The sequence below is a fragment of the Sparus aurata genome, chromosome 17 (genome assembly GCF_900880675.1).
Source record: "Sparus aurata chromosome 17, fSpaAur1.1, whole genome shotgun sequence".
NCBI lineage: Eukaryota > Metazoa > Chordata > Actinopteri > Spariformes > Sparidae > Sparus > Sparus aurata.
This window is the reverse complement of record NC_044203.1, coordinates 22189503-22207618: the sequence shown is the minus strand read 5'-3', so window position 1 is coordinate 22207618 and position 18116 is coordinate 22189503. Positions and strand designations below refer to the sequence as shown.

Here is an 18116-nt window from a genome sequence, read left to right as displayed (position 1 = left end):
CTCTGTCGATGACTCTCAAACTGTTGTAACATGAGAGTTTCCCTATTGAGGGATTAATAATCTTATTTTATGTAATCCTAGATGGCATCTTAAAACAACTAAACACCCACCTAGATACAGTTACTGTAAAACAGCACTGAATTAGCTGCTTTCAACTGCTTCGTGTGTTCTGAGGTCATGCACTTGCAGCAGAGGGTTGGAGCTTTTTAATGTTAGGGGCCCTGGAAAGATGCTACTGAACTACCAGCAGGTAGATAGTTGCGCCATCTACTGGCGAATTTGAGAAATAAAACAATACTGAGGCAGCAGTCTGTGCATGCACCTTGCTCCATCACTTGTCCTGAAAAATCTTTGTTTTCATGTGTCACCTGCAGTCTTTAACGCTGTTTCAATTGGAGTAAACACGCAGGATCCCGTTTCTAAGAGAAAAGGTCACAGAAGTAGCCCTGAACAATGAATGAGTGACGTAGAGATGTCACCAATAGTGAACGTAGCCGATATCTATAGCCCCGCCTCTATCTAGCTCTCCTGTCCAATCACAGCGCTTCCTCCAGAGAGGCTGGGCGGGACGGTTACATCCCTCGACAAAGGTAACAGGTTGCAGTCGCCGCATTATGAACTTGTTGCTGTCTCAATTTGCGTAGGAGTTGTTTTTCCACTCACTTTTTCTGTGCGGACTTTGCTGAATGCCTGCGAAAATACTTGAATCATCATCGTTTTGAGGAAGGCGAGATTTTCAACTGGGAGCCGAGGAACAACTTCAGAGACAGAGGTAACTTTAACGCTTGGTTTTTGGACTTCATATAGCCAGACAGCTAAACCAGACAGACACGACCTGTCAGACAGTTAACACTTTTGCTACTTGTTGGAGGTTTATGGCGGTATGTGGCGCTTATTCATTCGCTTAAGTAGGTTGTGTAATAGTTTCTCAGAGTGTTGTGTCCCTGGGAGGTTTTCTTTTAGCCTGTTTAGCTTGGTAGCTAACGTTAAAATTGATGTGACGGCTAACTGACTGTTGACGTTACTACTGAGTAACTTTTTGTATTCGTCCGCTAATGTTCCGTGAAATACGCGAAAGAGATGTCTGTGTTTAAAGTACTCTCAAAATCCTTCATGGATTTTCAAAGCTGTTTCACGCCAAAACAGGTATGATATCAGTGCATAAGCTGTGTCTCTGCTCTGTGCTCCCAAAGGATTTGTCACTGGAAAAACTGTGCACTGACAAACACACAATGTCAAGACCTCTGAGACTATGTTAAAGACTCCAGGGCTTCATGTAAACACATTTAAAATGCTCCAAGATCTTGAATATGTGCAACATAATGATGAAACAGCCTGACATTTACCTGCTGCAAACTCTCGAGGAAATGCTGAAGAGCAGATCTATAATGCAGAGATGCATTCAAACTATAATAAGAAAGGCTGTTCTCAGAGGAAATCAAGGTCCCCAGAACAGTGTTTGAAGTTAGAAAGGTGGCAGGGTCCGCCACATATGAAGACAGTATGAAACTGCGTTGTCCTTTTATGTCAGTTTGTTCAGTTTATTCAGTCATGAAAACAAAGAGAGATTGTTTGTTTATTCAGATTGTGTAGGCATAAAATAAATCGGTCAGTGAAGCTCTTTCTCCTCTGACTAAAATTTGTTCCCCAAAACTACGTAGTGCACCTTTTTTTACATCATGAGTCAGATGAAACTGATGAGGCAAGCAAGAAAGAAGTGCAGATTATAGTTGTGAAGTTCAGTAATTATAGCACTGACCATGCTGACAGGGTTTCATGTGAAAACAGAGTGAACATGGCAGAGTTTAACCTGCTAGAAACTATAAAGATTGAGTCCAATGTTACAGGTAGAAATACTAAAAGTGTGAAGGTAAAATCCCACAAATTAATCCCTGTCACTCAGATACACAGTTTCACTCTCAGCCGGTGTAAGTGAGGAGGACAGAGAAACAAGTGTCTGGAATGTGGGGAAAGGGAGGGGCGTATTTATGTGCTCCTAATATGGTGTCAATTGTGTACTATTTGGTAACACTGAAGTCTCCCTTTGTTATGCCAATGAACTTCTTTGGATTTGAAAAGAGGAATAAATGGCTGTTTGTTTGAGTGTGAAAGAGGAGCAGTGACAGGTCTGGAGAGGCCTGGTTTTATGTGAAGAATGTAATGGAGAGGGAGAGAATACCCAGAGGACCGAGTGGCTGCTTGTCCTTTAAGGACGCAGACAGTGAGAGCTTCAGTTTTGTCCATCGCTGTTACTTACACCTCCATGTATCTATTTTGTAGATTATGGCAGTAAAACTGAACGATTCATCCGAAAGAAATTGGGCAAACTACAGTTTTACATCACGTCCTTGTTGGCTTTATAGGATGCTGTATACTAGCTGAAACAGTTAGTCAATTTATTGATTAAATTGGCATTAAATTGGAGAAACCAATTTGATTAGCAATTTAGGTATTTGATCTAATTCCAGAAACATATAAATACCCTCAAATGTGTGGGTTGGCTGCTCTTCTGTATAGAACTCCATTTATCCCATGGGAATAAAAACGTTCTGTCTTATCTTTTCTCTGTTCTATCATTGTTAATTAAATATAAGCATGACCTTGACAGCAGTACCTACAAGCCTTCATTCAAGGTCTGCTCACTAGTTTTTATCAGTGCTTTTAGTCAGTGCTTTTAGTCAGTCATCCCCAACAGACAGAAGATATCAGTTTGAGAAATTGTAATGAACAATTTTCATTATTTTCTGACCTTTTCAGTCAATTGAAAATGACAGCCAACCACTTAACATAGATTTTAAATATATTCCACATACTAAAAACAGTATGTTACATGCATTTAGTATGTAGGATTGGTACTTTTGCAAAATCAGTAAAACACAGCTCGCACAGAATGGGCAGGTCTTGTTTAGTTGTCATCCAAGATGTTGTATTCTCTTAGAATAAGTTTAGACTCAGATAACCTTCAGCTTTATTTTCTCTCTTCAACCACATCAGTTTTAGGGAGATGATGTGATCATCACATGAACTGTAGCATCTCTGTGAGTCAGCAGTGGCAGTTTCATGACTCCACACATTGCTGTTGTTTCATTTCTCTCCACACCCGCTCTAATCTCCTAATTATATTTTCCATTCCATCTCGGATCTTAACAGGGAAGCAGCCCCGATTCAATTTACTCTGCAATATTCAATTTGAGGCCTGAGGCAGAGAGCCCGTCAGCATAACTGCAGGCTAACATGACTGCCAACGGAATCCAAAAAGCACCAGATAACACTCTTAGCTGGGCAAGTAAGCCTGAAAAAGCAGGTCTGTTGTTAAAGACAAACCCATTTGATGATACAGGATCTTGAGAACCCTAAAAGTATATTAGGGCTGAAACTAGTGATTTTCTTAAATATCCAATAGAGTGATATAGCCAACTAGATGGCTATGCTAATTGGACAAATTACTTTACCTCTCTCTTCTGTGACGTAAACAATGCTACATGAGTTATAACCAGCAATATTGCTGATTAGGCGCTTGTGCCATGAAAGAACTATCTTCGATAAAATATTGTATTTTATTGTTACAATTTAAGAAATTCATGGGTTAGTTCAGGTCTGGCTACAGTCTACAACACTTTTAAAAATTTAGAAATAAGATGCAATTTAGGTTTTGAATTGCCCACCTCCTTGTAAGTTAACTTAGCATTATTTACTCCATTATCCTTTAAATCTGCGATCTTACAAATTGAACCTTTTATCTTTAACCAACTGTCCAAAACCCAACAATAATCAGTTAAATATCAACTTTTAATATTAACGTTTCAGCTAAGAAGCATACAGTTAGACACAGGGGTTCTTTCAAATGCAGAAACAATAACATTAGCTGCGACTGACAGGTTGCTATCACAACACAGGTGCTGTATAACCAAATGGATTTGCAGAAGAACTTGTTTGATATCCTCCTTTTTTGCATAGGAAAGGATGTTTGTTTTAGAGAGGTTTGACAAGAAATTGGCTTTGGGGAGGTTGTGTGGGGACAAAATATATCAGGGTTTAGATAAACTAATGAGATTGACATCGGGAGGGGGGAATGAACAAGCATGGGGATGCTTTCGACATTCTCAGAATTGCTGCCCTCATTTTCCGCCCCACATCGGCTGGACAATAGGATGGGTTCCCCCCTCACCCCTGTCCCTCTTTGGCTTGCATTTTTCCTCAGTGGCATAGAAAAAATTAAACCAAAGATGCAGATCATCAGACATTATGAAAAGTGCTGTAATTACCTTACCGATCATTGTCAAACTTAGACGTTGCAGGTTCAGATGGGCATAGCGTGTCTGTGCCACGTTTGGCAGTGCATGACATGTTTGCTTGACCTTGCAGTGACGGCAATGGGCTGCAGACTTCATGCTCGACTGCACAAATGCGTTGTGACATGGTGCTTCCTCTGTGGTTCCCAAAGGGTGGATAAAAAATCGACTAACTGAGCAAATCTGATGAGCAGGTCTGTCTGCGGACAACACAAATGCACCACTAGCACACAGATATCCTCAGAAGGTCGTTCATGCCTTGGTGCTTCGCTCACTGCCAGCACAGACATTTTTATTCACCTATTCTTCCTTCAAAGTGAAAATATTTACCTTTACAGAAAGCACATTTGCGAATATTTATTCTGGTTCATTTTGGCTTGGCTTTTTGTCGGGTGCGTCACGAAGACTCCAAAAATCTGTATGGAAATGTAAAAATGTGTGTAGGCATTTGTATGGGTGCATGTGTCAGGGCAAAACAGACTTCTCTATTTGATGGTTACTTCTGGACTCAGTCCCTTTGTCTGTATGGGGGAGGGAAGATTGCACACAGCACCAGCTTGACTTTGGATTTTATCACACAAGGCACTGATAAGAGGAGAGAAGGCAAGTGTTTTTCCTTCTCTCTTTCTTTCTCACTTCACCCTCCCTTTCACTCTCCAAGCCCACTTTCTGTCTCTCACCTCAGAAAGCTGTGGAGAGGAAGTAAAAGGTGCGGAGGTCAGGAAGGAGTGTTGTAATAGGTTTTGAAGGTGAGGTAATGAACCATAACAGAGTAATGACATGGGAATGAGATCTCACAATGTGACCTAACAAAAGGTTCGATCAATCAGTCGACGTAATACCAGAAATGTTCAGTTCGGTGGTTTAGATTATTGCCAGTGCTTAATAAAGATGGCAGTGACTTATAACTAAACCCTGACGTACAATAGATCAGTTGAAACAGACTAGGTGTAGTTTCAGAATACCTCATCAAGATGTATGGGAGTATAAAAAAAGGGAGGATTAGGGGTCAAGAAAAAAAACTGGAGAAATTGCTGTAAAAGAATGAAAGCTTCCTGGCTAGTTGCTATGGTACCTGTCTGTATTCAAGCTGTCAAAGTTTTGTTGAGGGGAAATAGGTTAAGTTTTTGGCCAGGAATACTTTCAGAAGTTGGGAAAGGCTTAGCTGATCCTTACAAGGGGAAAGTAATATGTGGGTGTGTGCTTTCAGGTTAATGACTAATGGAGTGCATTGAGGTCAAAGTCCACACAAGCAGTAACAGACAGAAACTAAGTGTTGCTGCCTATAAATCTGTGTGTGCCCGTGTTTGTTCAAAGCAAGGCTGCTTCTCTGCGTTTGTCGAAAAAGGTTTTGACATCTCAGGGTTGCGTGCTAATGAATGTTTAGGTGTTCTTTGACTTTCTAATTCTAGGGCAGAGCTGTGCAATGTTAACCTGGCTGTTGATTGTATTGTAGAAGTCTTTTTTTTCTCTATGCTTCCCTGAATCTGCTATTGTGAGTATAGCCTGACCGATACTCGATTTATTTGGCCGATACTCATATCAGTTATCAAATCTGATAACAATATATAGACTGATTGTATTTTTTAAAATGTAAACACAAAACAAGTTTGGTACACCGTAGACACAGTAGTTTTTTTATGAATTGTGATCAAGATACAAACAAAGGGGGAAAAATAGACTTGTCAGTGTTAGCTGACTGACAAACTATGTAATGGTGACACTGTTTTTGAGTTAGCCCAAAACCTAGTGTGGCATTTCAGTGCTTGGTCCATTTTCAAGCATTGTTTCAAACATGACTCATATTGCATCAACTTTGTGATTAGCCCAACACAAACCAGGACAGAGGGAAATGAACCCACAGGTTTGTCTGGGCTAGGCCAGGCTATGAAAAATTCTGGACTAAAGCAAATATGTAACCTGTTGATTAGGTGCAGAAATCTAGATATTATCTAACCAAATCTTTGCTTCCTGCTTCTTTTAACTCTCTGTCTCTGCAGTCTTCCCAGCATGAGTGCACCATCTTCAGGTCAGAAGACCCCTGTCGACTACGGTGTCCAGATTCGCTTCATCAATGACCTCGGTAACTCTGTGGGGGGGCAGCCTGGGCCCCAGCCCAAGGCCAAGACTCATTCTACCTCCAAATACGGTGTGGCGGTCAGGGTACAGGGTATTGCTGGTCAGCCATATGTGGTCCTGAAGGATGGACAGAAGGGAGACTCATATGGGGTTCAGCTCAGGACCAGTCACGCCTCTGGTTACAGTAGCCTTCCCCGGAGGAGAGAGAAAGCAGAACCAGGGATACATGGGGCAGATGTTGGAGGAGGGCAGGGAGGCGCACTACGCCGGGCGCAATCCCAAGGCTCGCTGCTGGACAGGGATGGAGAGGGAGGGGCAGGCAATGAGGATTTTCAGCTGTCTAGGCCACCAGGGGATGGGAAGTCTGGTAGTTATGGAAATCTGGATGGAGGAATTGGGGTACGGGGGGAGAGAGAGCAGGTCAGGAATATGTGGGATGGTTCTTACGGGTCAGTGAGGAGCAATCAGTCCTATCCTGATCCACCTCAACGAACAAATGAGCATCACTCTAATCAAAGACAGACTCCTGTCAACAGACTAATAAACAGGTTTGATGATGGAGGCCAAAAGAGAGGACTCCCCCCTGCACCACAAGACCCCAGATCTACATCTCCTCTCCTCACCCCCAACCCCTACACCTCACCTCCGTCCTCAACTCACAGCAGCTTGGGACGCAGCCAGGGTCCTGTCACTAACATTCCTGGAAACTCTTCTAATCAGTGGACCTCACCTGGGAGGTACACCGCTGTGGAGACGCCACAATCCAGTCTGACTGAGGCACAAGTAAGAATAAAATGTTTCCTGGGCGTTACAGCTGACTTTCACTGAGCTACAAACACCACATAGCATGCAACATTGCAAGAGTAGTTTTCTGATCTATGTCTTAAGGTGACTCCTGACCTTTTGCTGGACCAGGGTCCGAGTGGAGAGATGAGCAGTGACGAGGAGCAGGTCATGCAGACTATATACAACATCCTGAGACAAGGGTATGGAGCAACATGTTGTCCTGTGAAAATCTTTATTTTGCTGTCATAATGCAATCTTAATGTATGATTATAAGCTTACATCTTTCTTCCCTTAGGACCAATGACAGTGATGTTGTCATCAAGCATAAGGTCAAGAATATCTTTAAAAAAATTCAGAATCTAAAGGTTAGTACATTTAAAAAATATTTAATTGTATAAATGGTTCTGCCTGCACCGCTTTATATGTCAGGTACAGAAATTGCATGAACATATTGCTTACACTATGTTCCCATATACATTTTCCGGCAACAGTTCACAGAAAGACCTCATGAAGAGTGGATGAGAGAAAAAAGAGAGCTTGAAAGAAAGATGGCTGAACTACAAACTACCCTGCAGGAAGAAAGAAGGGTAAGCGAAGCAGAAATACAAATGTGAGGGCAAAGAAACTTAGAGAGAGTTTATTAGCAGTGCTGGAATGTTTAATTCACAATACTTGTTTCTCTCGTGGATAGGACATTAGTTTTATTTTTTAATAGAATAAAAAAGCCCATCTTGTACTTTCTTGTGCCCTCATTTGAAGCCTCAAAATCCCACTAATTAAGTGTTGTCTTTTATTGCCCAACATAAGGTAAAAGACATGTAGAGGATATGAGCTAGAGTGTGGGTTGTTACTGTGGTATCCTTGTATGACCCATATAACTTCCTTAAATTCACTTGGCTGATTGGATCTGGCTGCCACCAGACGATGTTAACATTCAGAGAGTAACCTGCCACTTTAAATCAGCTCTAATTACATGGCGCACATCCAGAGCCACACATAAAGACTCATCCAAAGTCTCCTTGAAATGAGAGCACCAACTATCAAGTGAAGGAAATTGCTGTTGGTTTCTAGAGAGCAGGAGACTGTCCTCAAGAGTTTTTATGTCTTTCAACTAATCTAACCAGGAGGGCTAGAGTGTTCTTAAGATTAATCCTCAGATTAATCCTTAAAGCCTTCTGCGTTAGTCAAAGGTACACACACACACATGGTAATCTAACCTCAATAATGACTCATTACATGTTGTTTTAAGTAAGGTGGACAGGTCTTAATCACTAATAGCTCCTAAGAACTTTATCCCTTATGCATATCGATCATTGGTCAAATGCAAGCCCACTTATACATTTCCTAAAAGCCCATTGTTTATGCCACCAGAGCTACCTTATGTCTAATGTTTCACTGCTCTCATTTATTCATCATGTCTGCTTGTGTGTAGGACTCTGTTAGCAATTCTGATCCCGCTCTGAAAGCTGAGCTGGAGTCCTGTCTGGATGAAAATCTGCAGCTCCAGGAGATGCTGGACCGGAAGAAGAAAGAATTAAATGAAACACAATCAGAGTGAGGACACGAGAGCTTTTACAAACACACACACACACACACACACACACACACACACACACATACACACAGACACACACACACACACACACACACACACACACACACACACACACACAGAGGAAAAGCAGGAAGGGGCATGGCACCATTATCTGTTAGTGGTCAGGAGTGAGACAAGTCCACTTTGTTTTCAATCACACACTCCTCACAATGTCACCAAACAAGCACTTACTGTAACATATTCACAAGACAAACAAGTGTGCTATAGTCATGTGAACACATATTATTCAGTGCTGTGTGTGTGTGTGTGTGTGTGTGTGTGTGTGTGTGTGTGTGTGTGTGTGTGTGTGTGTGTGTGTGTGTGTGTGTGCTCTTATCCTCGCAGGCTGACTCAGCTGCGTATGGACAGGGAGAACGCAGAGGCACGGGTCAGAGATATGGAAGACCAGCTGGCTGAGTTTCAGGATGAACTGAGAAGAGAGAACGGCAACAAGATGGTATCACAGAAACATGCTTGCACAAACACACCCACACAGATATAAAGGGAGGAACTATCTCACCTCCACTATTAAACGGGCTTAGACTCAAATTTAGACTCTATTGCTTTACCAATAAGCATTTTTGCAAATGACAAATACAAATGTTAGGATAAGAGATCAAACGTATCAATTTAGTAGTGTATACTCCCTGTGTCCGCAGGACCTGATGTCATGTCAGGCTCAGCTGATGGAAGTCTGCCAGCAGAAACAGAAGCTGGAGGAGACACTCAGGCAGAGAGAGAGGGAGCTAACGGCCCTCAAAGGAGCTCTGAAGGAGGAGGTGGCCAGCCATGACAAGGAGATCGAGGTGCTCCGGGAACAGTACAGTGTAGACATGGAGAAGCTCCGCAGCAGCATGGAGCAGGTGTCTCAGGTGTGTGAACAAACACAGTATGGAGACCTTCATCACTTACATTTGACATGAAATTGTTTGAAGACAAAATGAAAAAACCAATCCCTCAACAACATTTTGATTTGAATAGTGCACTTGACAAACTGACAAAATATTCAACAATATTTCAATTAGTTTTTCAGCCCTGTTTTCTACATAAACATTTAAAGAGAATGATTTCATGTATACTAGCGTTCTGAGTACTGTTATGAAAACTGAAACTCCCCCGACGAAAGCGTGAGGACAAGAGTGGACAGGAGTGTCTGCAGAGTAAAAAGCTGCATAAACAGGTGCACTGAGCACACTCAGCTTCGGTGCACTATGTAGTAACATTTCCTCCACAATTGTTTAACTGGAATATTGGAAAGAAATAACATTTAAACTGTATCTCTTCAAATAAAACAATGCAGAATCCATCTACGTATTTATTTATGTTTATGAAATGGGGAGATAAAATCAAACAGGCTTTTCTGTCTCCTGTTTCAGTCTCACGCAGGGATCGAGGCTGAGCGGTTGCGTGTTAATGCATCAGTTCGCTCCCTGCAGCAGCAGCTTGAAGACTGTAGAGATGAGAGCACCCACTGGATGGAGCAGTTTCACACCAGCAGAGATGAGCTCCGAACAACTAAACAAGAGTGAGTCCATTCTGATGTATTATACTGTTCACAGGAGTAGAGAGACTTATTCCTGTTGTATTGTTGTATTCATTATTACCTACCTGGATTTGGGATTTCCATTACTTACTTGGACATGAGTGTGTCACCATCTTCTCATGGTTTCTCTTTGCACCTACTGTACTACTAATGTGTGTCCATCTCTTCTCTTTCATTCCACCTGTTTCACCTGCTCTCTGTCAGAGAGCCATCCCGCAGCCCTGAAACACTGTGAGAGTCACTGAACACCATCTGTGTTTAGATGTGCAGTCCCGTAGATGTGGCTAGCTGTGCTAACAACTGTCTGACTGTAGTTTCAAGGCCATCCACACTTACACTACTAATTCATGTCTGTGTACAGTAATTAGATTATCCAAATTTAAGTACTGTCAAGTACATGGGTGCTAATGTCAATTTGTGTGTTTTAAGTACTTTAGTTGATCAGAAATGATGACGAACACCAGTCACAGTCTTTAGCTTCAGAAACATGACTTTATTTTACATTAGACTACTCATTTTCTTGTTTTGTCCATGCAGTGTAACGCTGTATGTGAGCAGAAACATTAAAGATACAGAGGTGTGGTGTGGATGATCTTTGATCTCTGTGTTTAGCAAAAAATGTGTTGTAGACAGTCTGACTGTGGTAACAGGGGAATGCTGATTTATTTCCTGTTGTTCGAAGATTAAATCAAAGTCAATTGAACTCATCAATGCAATCCAATTGCTTCTGATCACATATTTAAACAATAATTAATGTGTTCCAAATGTTCAAACAGTTGTGTTTGATAATTTTCTCTTAGACTTCTGCAAGCCCGTCTGGAAAAAGAGGAATTTGAGGACGAACTAAAGGAGCTCCAGGAGAAAGTGAGCACCATGAAACAACAGATACCAGACCCAAACCATTCTCAGACTCTCAACCAGGTGCAGTAAACATACACTCAGCCCTATGTGACCTGACCTGTTCAATGAAAAATTAAGCAGTTTAACCATCAAATTGTTTTCGTATTTCTGCTTAGGAAGTTCAGCGATACAGTGCTGATCTCCAGAAGACCAAGTCCGAGCTAGAGAAGCAGAGGACAGAGTACGACAAGAAGGTCATGGAGGTCATCTCCATAAAGAAATCTCATCAGGCCCAGGAGGCAGAGCTGAAGTATGAGATCGACAGGCTGAAAGAGCAGTTGCAGAGGGCCAAAGAGGATGTTGCCAGGGCACAGGAGAAAAACAAACGGGTTTGTGAAATCTTACAACGAGGGGTTAAAACGTCCTGACGGGGATAGTCAGAGCTCACCAGTTAGGTTATAAAAGTGTAAATGACACAAATAACCTGGTTGTATATTCTCATTTGAAATTGCTATCATCTCTTTGCCTTTTTCTGTCGATATGATTGTCTTGTTACCCTGCCTATAGCTTCCAAACCCAGCCATTGTCTCAGAGCTTGAGCAGAAGCTTGATGAGATGCGTATTGAAGCTAGCCAGCTCAAAGAAAAACTATCATTAGCTGAGGAGGAACTGGATGCCAGTAAAACACATCTCAGTAGAGCTCAGATTGACGTTAAATCGCTCCAAGATGCCCAGCAGGAGCAGGAGGAGGCCAACACACGTCTTAAAGAGAAACTCTCACGGTTAGAGGCGAGTAACATCCTCTCACACACCACATCGAGGCATAAAAGCTGTGCAAACAGTAGACATATTTAAACATTACTGGGCCTCCTCTGTGGTTTCCTCAGGCTCAGCTGCAGACCAACGCCACAGAGAGCTCCGAGGCAGAGCTTGCCCTCCACGCTGAGGTGAGAGGGCTGAGATCTGAACTAGATGAAGCCAAGCGAAAAGCTTCCAGACTGAGCCAGGAGCATCGTGATTGTGGCCAGCGTCTGGAGGATACAGAGAAAGAGAAGGAGATGCTCAAACAGGCCATCAACCAGCTGGAAGAGACCAAACGACAGCAGGAGAGAGCTCTGGAGAAACTTAACAAGGAGGTAAGGAGGAGAAATCCTTTTCCTACTTTAACAAACAAATGAAAGCCTCTGCAGCTTAGAGTCTCCAACTGCTCTCAAGAGGATTCACAGCACAAAATAATATGATTAAAAAATAACAGTCTTTTTCTCCTCTTCCTCCCGTCTCCTCTGTCAGAATGACTCTCTGACCGTGTCCTCAAGAGAGGAAGCACAGGCTCTCAGGGTTCAGCTTGAGGAGATGAGAGAGAGGGCACGCAAGGAAATGCAGGAGGTGCAACGTCACGGAAATGACGCTCAGAGTGAACTGGATAGAAGTCACATAAATCTGAAGAGACTGGAGGAAGAAGTGTGTATTGCTTGCATGAGTACTGGCTTGCTTGGCGTGGTTGTTTTTATTGTGAAAATGATGTGGTCTGAGTGTTTTCAATAGTTTTGACACATAATATTCATGGCGCACGCCTGACTGGTTGTATTCATGTTTCTGTGTGATATAACATGCAAAACCACACAATGATGAACACTCAGTCCGACATTTCTGTTTCTAATACGATGATGCGTTTAACTAGATGTCACGACAGAAGAAGGAGCTTCTGCTTGCAATTGAGGAGAGAGACAACCACCAGCTGGATAAGGAGCTCCTCACTAACAGACTGCGCCATCTTGAGGGAGAGATAGAGGCCAGCAAAAACAGCCATAATGAGAAAACCCGGGAGATTCGTATCCTGGAGGTAAGATCTGGGCATAAGCACACCTTGTGGTTCAAATGTTTTATTTATATTGTCAGAAGACATTGCCACAGTGGGCTTTACAATGAATGACATCCTCTGTCCATAGACCCTCGATTCTTGACAGGAAAAACTTATTGAGGGAAAAAAAAGGAAGAAACCTCAGGAGAATAAACTGTTAACTGCTGTTGACTCTTCTGTTCAGCATACATTGTTAGTTCATAGTTTTAGTTGTAAATGACTCAAATGCAGTTAGAATATTATTTTTGATTTTTGGGTGAACTGAACTGTCCCTTTAATGTGCATACACTAAATTATTACAGACAAAGAGTATTTATATGCTCACATGTCCAGATTCGGCATTATCAAGTACACACAGTCTCCCCTCAGAGCATCTGCTACAGTCGATCTCACCTCATCTCTGTCAGGACAAGCTGAAGCGTTTGGAGTTGGAGCTGGAGGAGGAGAGAAGCAGTGCGGAGATGATGACAGACCGAGTGGCCAGGAGCAGAGACCAGATCGATCAGCTCCGCTCTGAGCTCATGCAGGAGAGATCCTCCAAACAGGACCTGGAGCTGGACAAGAACGCCATGGAGAGACATGTACGTGCGCACGTACACACACACACACACAGTGTATTCTGGGTATTTGTTAACCTGCTGTTTGTCCATGTCTGTCATGCAGCTGAAGGAGCTGAGGGGTCGGGTGGCTGACATGGAGGGCCAGAGTCGCTCCTCTGCTGGCGTCTCCCAACTGGAGAACAAGATCCAAGATCTGGAAGAACGCCTTCGGAGTGAGGAAAGGTAACAGATAGAAAACACACTGTTGTCCAGTAGATCTTCAGTCTGGATCACTTTTTTCACGCTTGTTTGTTTGACAGCAATATCTCAAAAGTTAATGAAACTATGTAATGGATTCTTCTAAGGGGATGTTTTAGCATTTGATTGTGGAACCAGTGTTTTAGGCTAGGAACATCAGGCTTTTTCTCTGTCATTCTGCTTCACAATTATTAAGTTTCCATCCACACACCTGAGAGTCAAATAAAGTCAGATTTTAATACCTGGCTACAGAAAGCTTCATGAGAGTAATGAGGTGAAAAATGTTCATTCTCCGTTCTTCTCTTGTATATTTAAAGGGAAAAGAACTCTGTGTTGGCATCTCAAAGACGTCTGGAGAGAAAACTGAAAGAACTCAGCATGACGCTGGATGAGGAGAGACTTGCGCACACTGAGCAGAGAGACCAGGTATACACATGTCAATATTTGAACATGTATCAAACACATCTACAGTCAAACGACAGTTAAACCGTATCCCTTGTTGCAGCTTGCTCTGAGAGTGAAAGCTCTGAAGAGGCAGGTGGACGAAGGGGAGACAGAGCTGGAAAGGATAGATGGAATGAGGAGAAAGGCTCAGAGAGACATGGAGGAACAGATGGAGCTCAAAGACGCCTTGCAGACCAGAGTCACAGCACTGGAAACTGAGCTCAAGTAAGTGTTTGCTTTTCTTTCTCTCAAATTGTGTTTCTCACTTCTCATTTTGGTTGCTATTTTTTTCTTCCTTGAGATAGCTACTAACTGCACTGCCCTTAAATCTCCCAGTGGTGGATGACAGTATGCTGTTAGAATCCCACTCCCCTGTTCTGTCCTATTACCTCGCAGGCTCACCCTTTTTACATAGATCTAGGTCTTTTTGGCGCTCTTACTACTTCTGCTGAGGGATCAGGCTGAATAAAGGCATACAGGCTTTTTGAGCTTATGTAAGACACTTCCTCTCAGCCACATGAGTCAGAGACACCATCTCCTCCTTTTCATGTCAGTGAATGAATAAAACTGCATGTAAATGACGTTCTAGCAAGTGAGCTCAGATTCTTTCGTCAGTACACACTTACAGACACCTTGTAGAGAGTCACACAGGCTCCCTGAGGTGCAGTATTTCACAATGTGATGTGTGTAAAAGAAATCTGCAATCACCCACGTGTGAAACTGTGTCTCATTAAACTTTAACAGCACATTACTCATGTGCCGCATGAGGAATTCAGTTCCATACATGCTCGCACTGGTAGCAGGAAAATGCATGTTGTTCCCTTATGTTCCTGCAGAGGGCGCGCTATGATCACCTGGCAGCGTTTGTGACTAGTCGACTACTCTGGTGGAATAGCCGCTGTCTTGCTATTGGCTAATGGGGATCTTAATAAATGAATGAATTACAATGTTTGATATTGATAATATCATTGATGTTTATGTATCACAGGAGAAAAGCCCAGGCATCAATGCGCCCAGTTTTGGATTCCTCAGCTCTCAGCTCAGATGACGACGACAGCCTGTATGACTCCTCCACCATCACCTCCATCCTCACTGAGAGCAACCTCCAGACGAGCTCCTGTTAAAACAGCATTTCAGGGACAAGGTGCGGGTGTTGGCTAGCTGCTCTGTGGGTAAGCCAAAAGGCAGAGTGTTTTACACTACAGACAATGAGGACCTGGGAGGTTAATGACTTATTGTAGAGGTCAGTAGGAGAACGATGTTCCACACCCGAGTGAAAGGAAGGAAACAAAACATCCTGTGCATTTCATGGAATTTCCTTCAGTCTACAATGTACACTGACGGTACAGTTTAAAAGACTCCATTTCAGCCATGTAATACATTGCACAAAAAACTCACTACCACTTAAAGTCCGTAACTGGATCATGAGGAGGGAAATAAAGCTAGCTAGCACAGAAAAGCATAAATAGAAAATTCCTCTTGGATTTTTTTAATTGAGTATGTCAGACCATTTCAGGGTTGTGATTCTGGGTCAAGCACTTAAGGTACCAAGTCTGACTTTGACTGTATAATCAGAAATACATCCTTAATATCTTGGTGTAGACAGATTACAGTCTGAACACCCCAGCAGGAACAAATATTAGCACTACCGAGAAATGTGGACCAAACGCTGACACTGAGTGCGTTCACGATTGCCACAAGTGAAAGAGAAAGTACTGCATGAGCAGTATAACACTAAATCTTATGGTTGAAGTACGCAAATAATTATTTTTGAGTGAAATCTGGAGTTTGTTTACGTTAAAATAAAACATATTTTCTTGTGTTCTGAATATGTCATTTTTGTGCACATTGAATCATTTGGGTCAGGAGGTTCACACCGTCCAGTCTTTAATGTCACATGGTACACAGTTAAAGAATTATGAATATAGCAAAGTACGACACTAGTAGCATTTTAAATGAATTCTCTTGGACAGAGACACAGATAAAATAATATAAATGTTATTGTAACCTCATCATGGTGTAAAGGTTTCTGATTTTGTCTATATTCACTGTATCTGGAGCAGTTTTCTGGTAGAGGTACAACAGTCTTTAGGCCTCTTGGTTTTTACTTTGAGGATGCTGACTGTCTTTTGTCAGGAAATTTCATATTGTATCAAAGTGGTTTTTCACTTTTAAAGCAAACTAACAGCCAAAATGTCTTCCTGTCTGATAAAAACTTTGATAAAAGTTTATTTGTAGAAACTACACAATTTCTATGCATTCCCCTCACAAGCGAGTCACTCATAGATATTGTCATCATTTTATTACGATGCCTTAAAATTGTTAAAAAATAATTTTGTAATTGACGTGTAATGTTATCTGGATGATTTTTGTAAAGTGTCTGTATTTAACATTTGTAGATGTTTTGATTGATTTTTGTACACACTTTGAACAATCAATTCGCACTATAATTGTATTACACTGAGCTGCAGTGTAATGTCTCTCCATATCTTTTCAGTGAAACTGGAGAAATGGTACTTAATGATTTGTTAGTTGTTTAAACAGTCTGTTATATTTGTACTGTAATTATTGACTGAAGATTTTTTCACACTGCGGCTGTTCTTCACAAAATAGAAAGCAACAATTAAACTATTATGTTAAACTGATGATTCTTGTCTTTGTTATACTTACAGAATGGTAATCAACTACTTTTACTGCATTGTTAAATTTTTGCTTATTTATACAATTTCCTCATTGTTTTTGTGCTCTTGACCTTTAACAGGAGTCAGATGTAATTGGCTTTCTGCCCACGGAAGTTTAACATTACTGAGAAGTCACTCCTACATGCCTTCAAATTTCTTAGGAAAGTCAATTGGCTTCAGTAAAAAAGAAAGTCAACACATCTGATACCAGATACAAGTCAGTGTGCGGTAATACATTAATTCTACTTCTCCATGTCACTATTTAACAGCAAATACTGTATTTCTTTCATTCAGTATTCTGCTCCCAGAAGAATATGTTAAATGTGATTTGTTTTCTGACTTGATAACAGTACTTGGATAAAAAAGAAATATTTATAGCGGCTATATTTCATATTTTTATAACAACAATGAAATAGAAATGTCAAAGGTTAGAGTGAGTTTCAGCTTTCTGGTCCACGAATTAACTGTTTTGATTCACCTCTCCTGTCCAACATGATGTCATTTTCTGATGCAACAGGAAGCCATTATCATCTAATGGAGTATTTTAGAAACTAAAGAGACAGATATGTCCCAGAGATATGTCACAGCAAAAAGAGAATAAAAATCAGACAAGCTGGACATCCATCAGGTGGTAGGAGCACGACTGCAATTGAATAATAATGTTGCTCCCTAACTGTTGAATGTGTAATTAAAGAAATGTTTGTCCCCGTTATCTTGGGTTTAATATAATATGATTGATCTGCAGTCATGGGGAAAGACACATACACTAAGGCTGAGCAGCTACACTCTAAATGAGAGTACAATGTTAAACATGTGAGGTGTATGAACAGTGTGTGAGAAACAAAAACTACAAACTAACTTTTTTTAGCAAGTCTGATAAGGATCTAAGAAGAAAACATTCCTATTCAAATAGGAATGTTTGGTATATTCTAGCATTTCCTGCTAGAAGAAGCATGAATACAATTTCTGAGGAACATGATAATCGAGATGGACCGGGTTTATTGTTTTGGCAGCAGGCCTCCGCTTCTGTGGAACTTTATGTTTGTTATCTACGATTGAGTTACACAGAAGTGTGCTGCTGAACAAGTTAATCAACACTAAAGGTGCTCACTACCCACAAAATATGTATTATCAACGTGAGACGGACTGTGTTTTTATAGCGGTATCTTTTGCAAACACTAGTGTTGAACAGGCAAATT

At 41.5% G+C, this 18116-nt stretch overlaps 1 protein-coding gene across 3 annotated transcripts; it reads left to right on the top strand.

Annotated features, from left to right (window-relative positions):
• Window positions 1–570: 570 nt before the first annotated feature.
• Window positions 571–16881, top strand: cgna (cingulin a). Of its 3 annotated transcripts, none has more exons than XM_030393756.1 (21): window positions 571–772; window positions 6293–7154; window positions 7287–7357; window positions 7453–7522; window positions 7649–7744; window positions 8590–8711; window positions 9097–9208; window positions 9411–9623; window positions 10128–10276; window positions 10499–10525; window positions 11095–11215; window positions 11311–11523; window positions 11702–11923; window positions 12022–12270; window positions 12425–12595; window positions 12816–12977; window positions 13403–13576; window positions 13659–13777; window positions 14110–14218; window positions 14298–14461; window positions 15225–16881. In XM_030393756.1, exons 2-21 carry the CDS (start codon window positions 6303–6305, stop codon window positions 15358–15360), a joined length of 3552 nt encoding a protein of 1183 aa, XP_030249616.1. In that variant the 5' UTR covers window positions 571–772; window positions 6293–6302; the 3' UTR covers window positions 15361–16881. The 3 variants fall into 3 exon arrangements, with proteins under 3 accessions (XP_030249616.1, XP_030249614.1, XP_030249615.1); XM_030393754.1 differs by having other exon boundaries at window positions 7260–7357; XM_030393755.1 differs by lacking the exon at window positions 10499–10525 and having other exon boundaries at window positions 7260–7357.
• Window positions 16882–18116: the final 1235 nt, after the last annotated feature.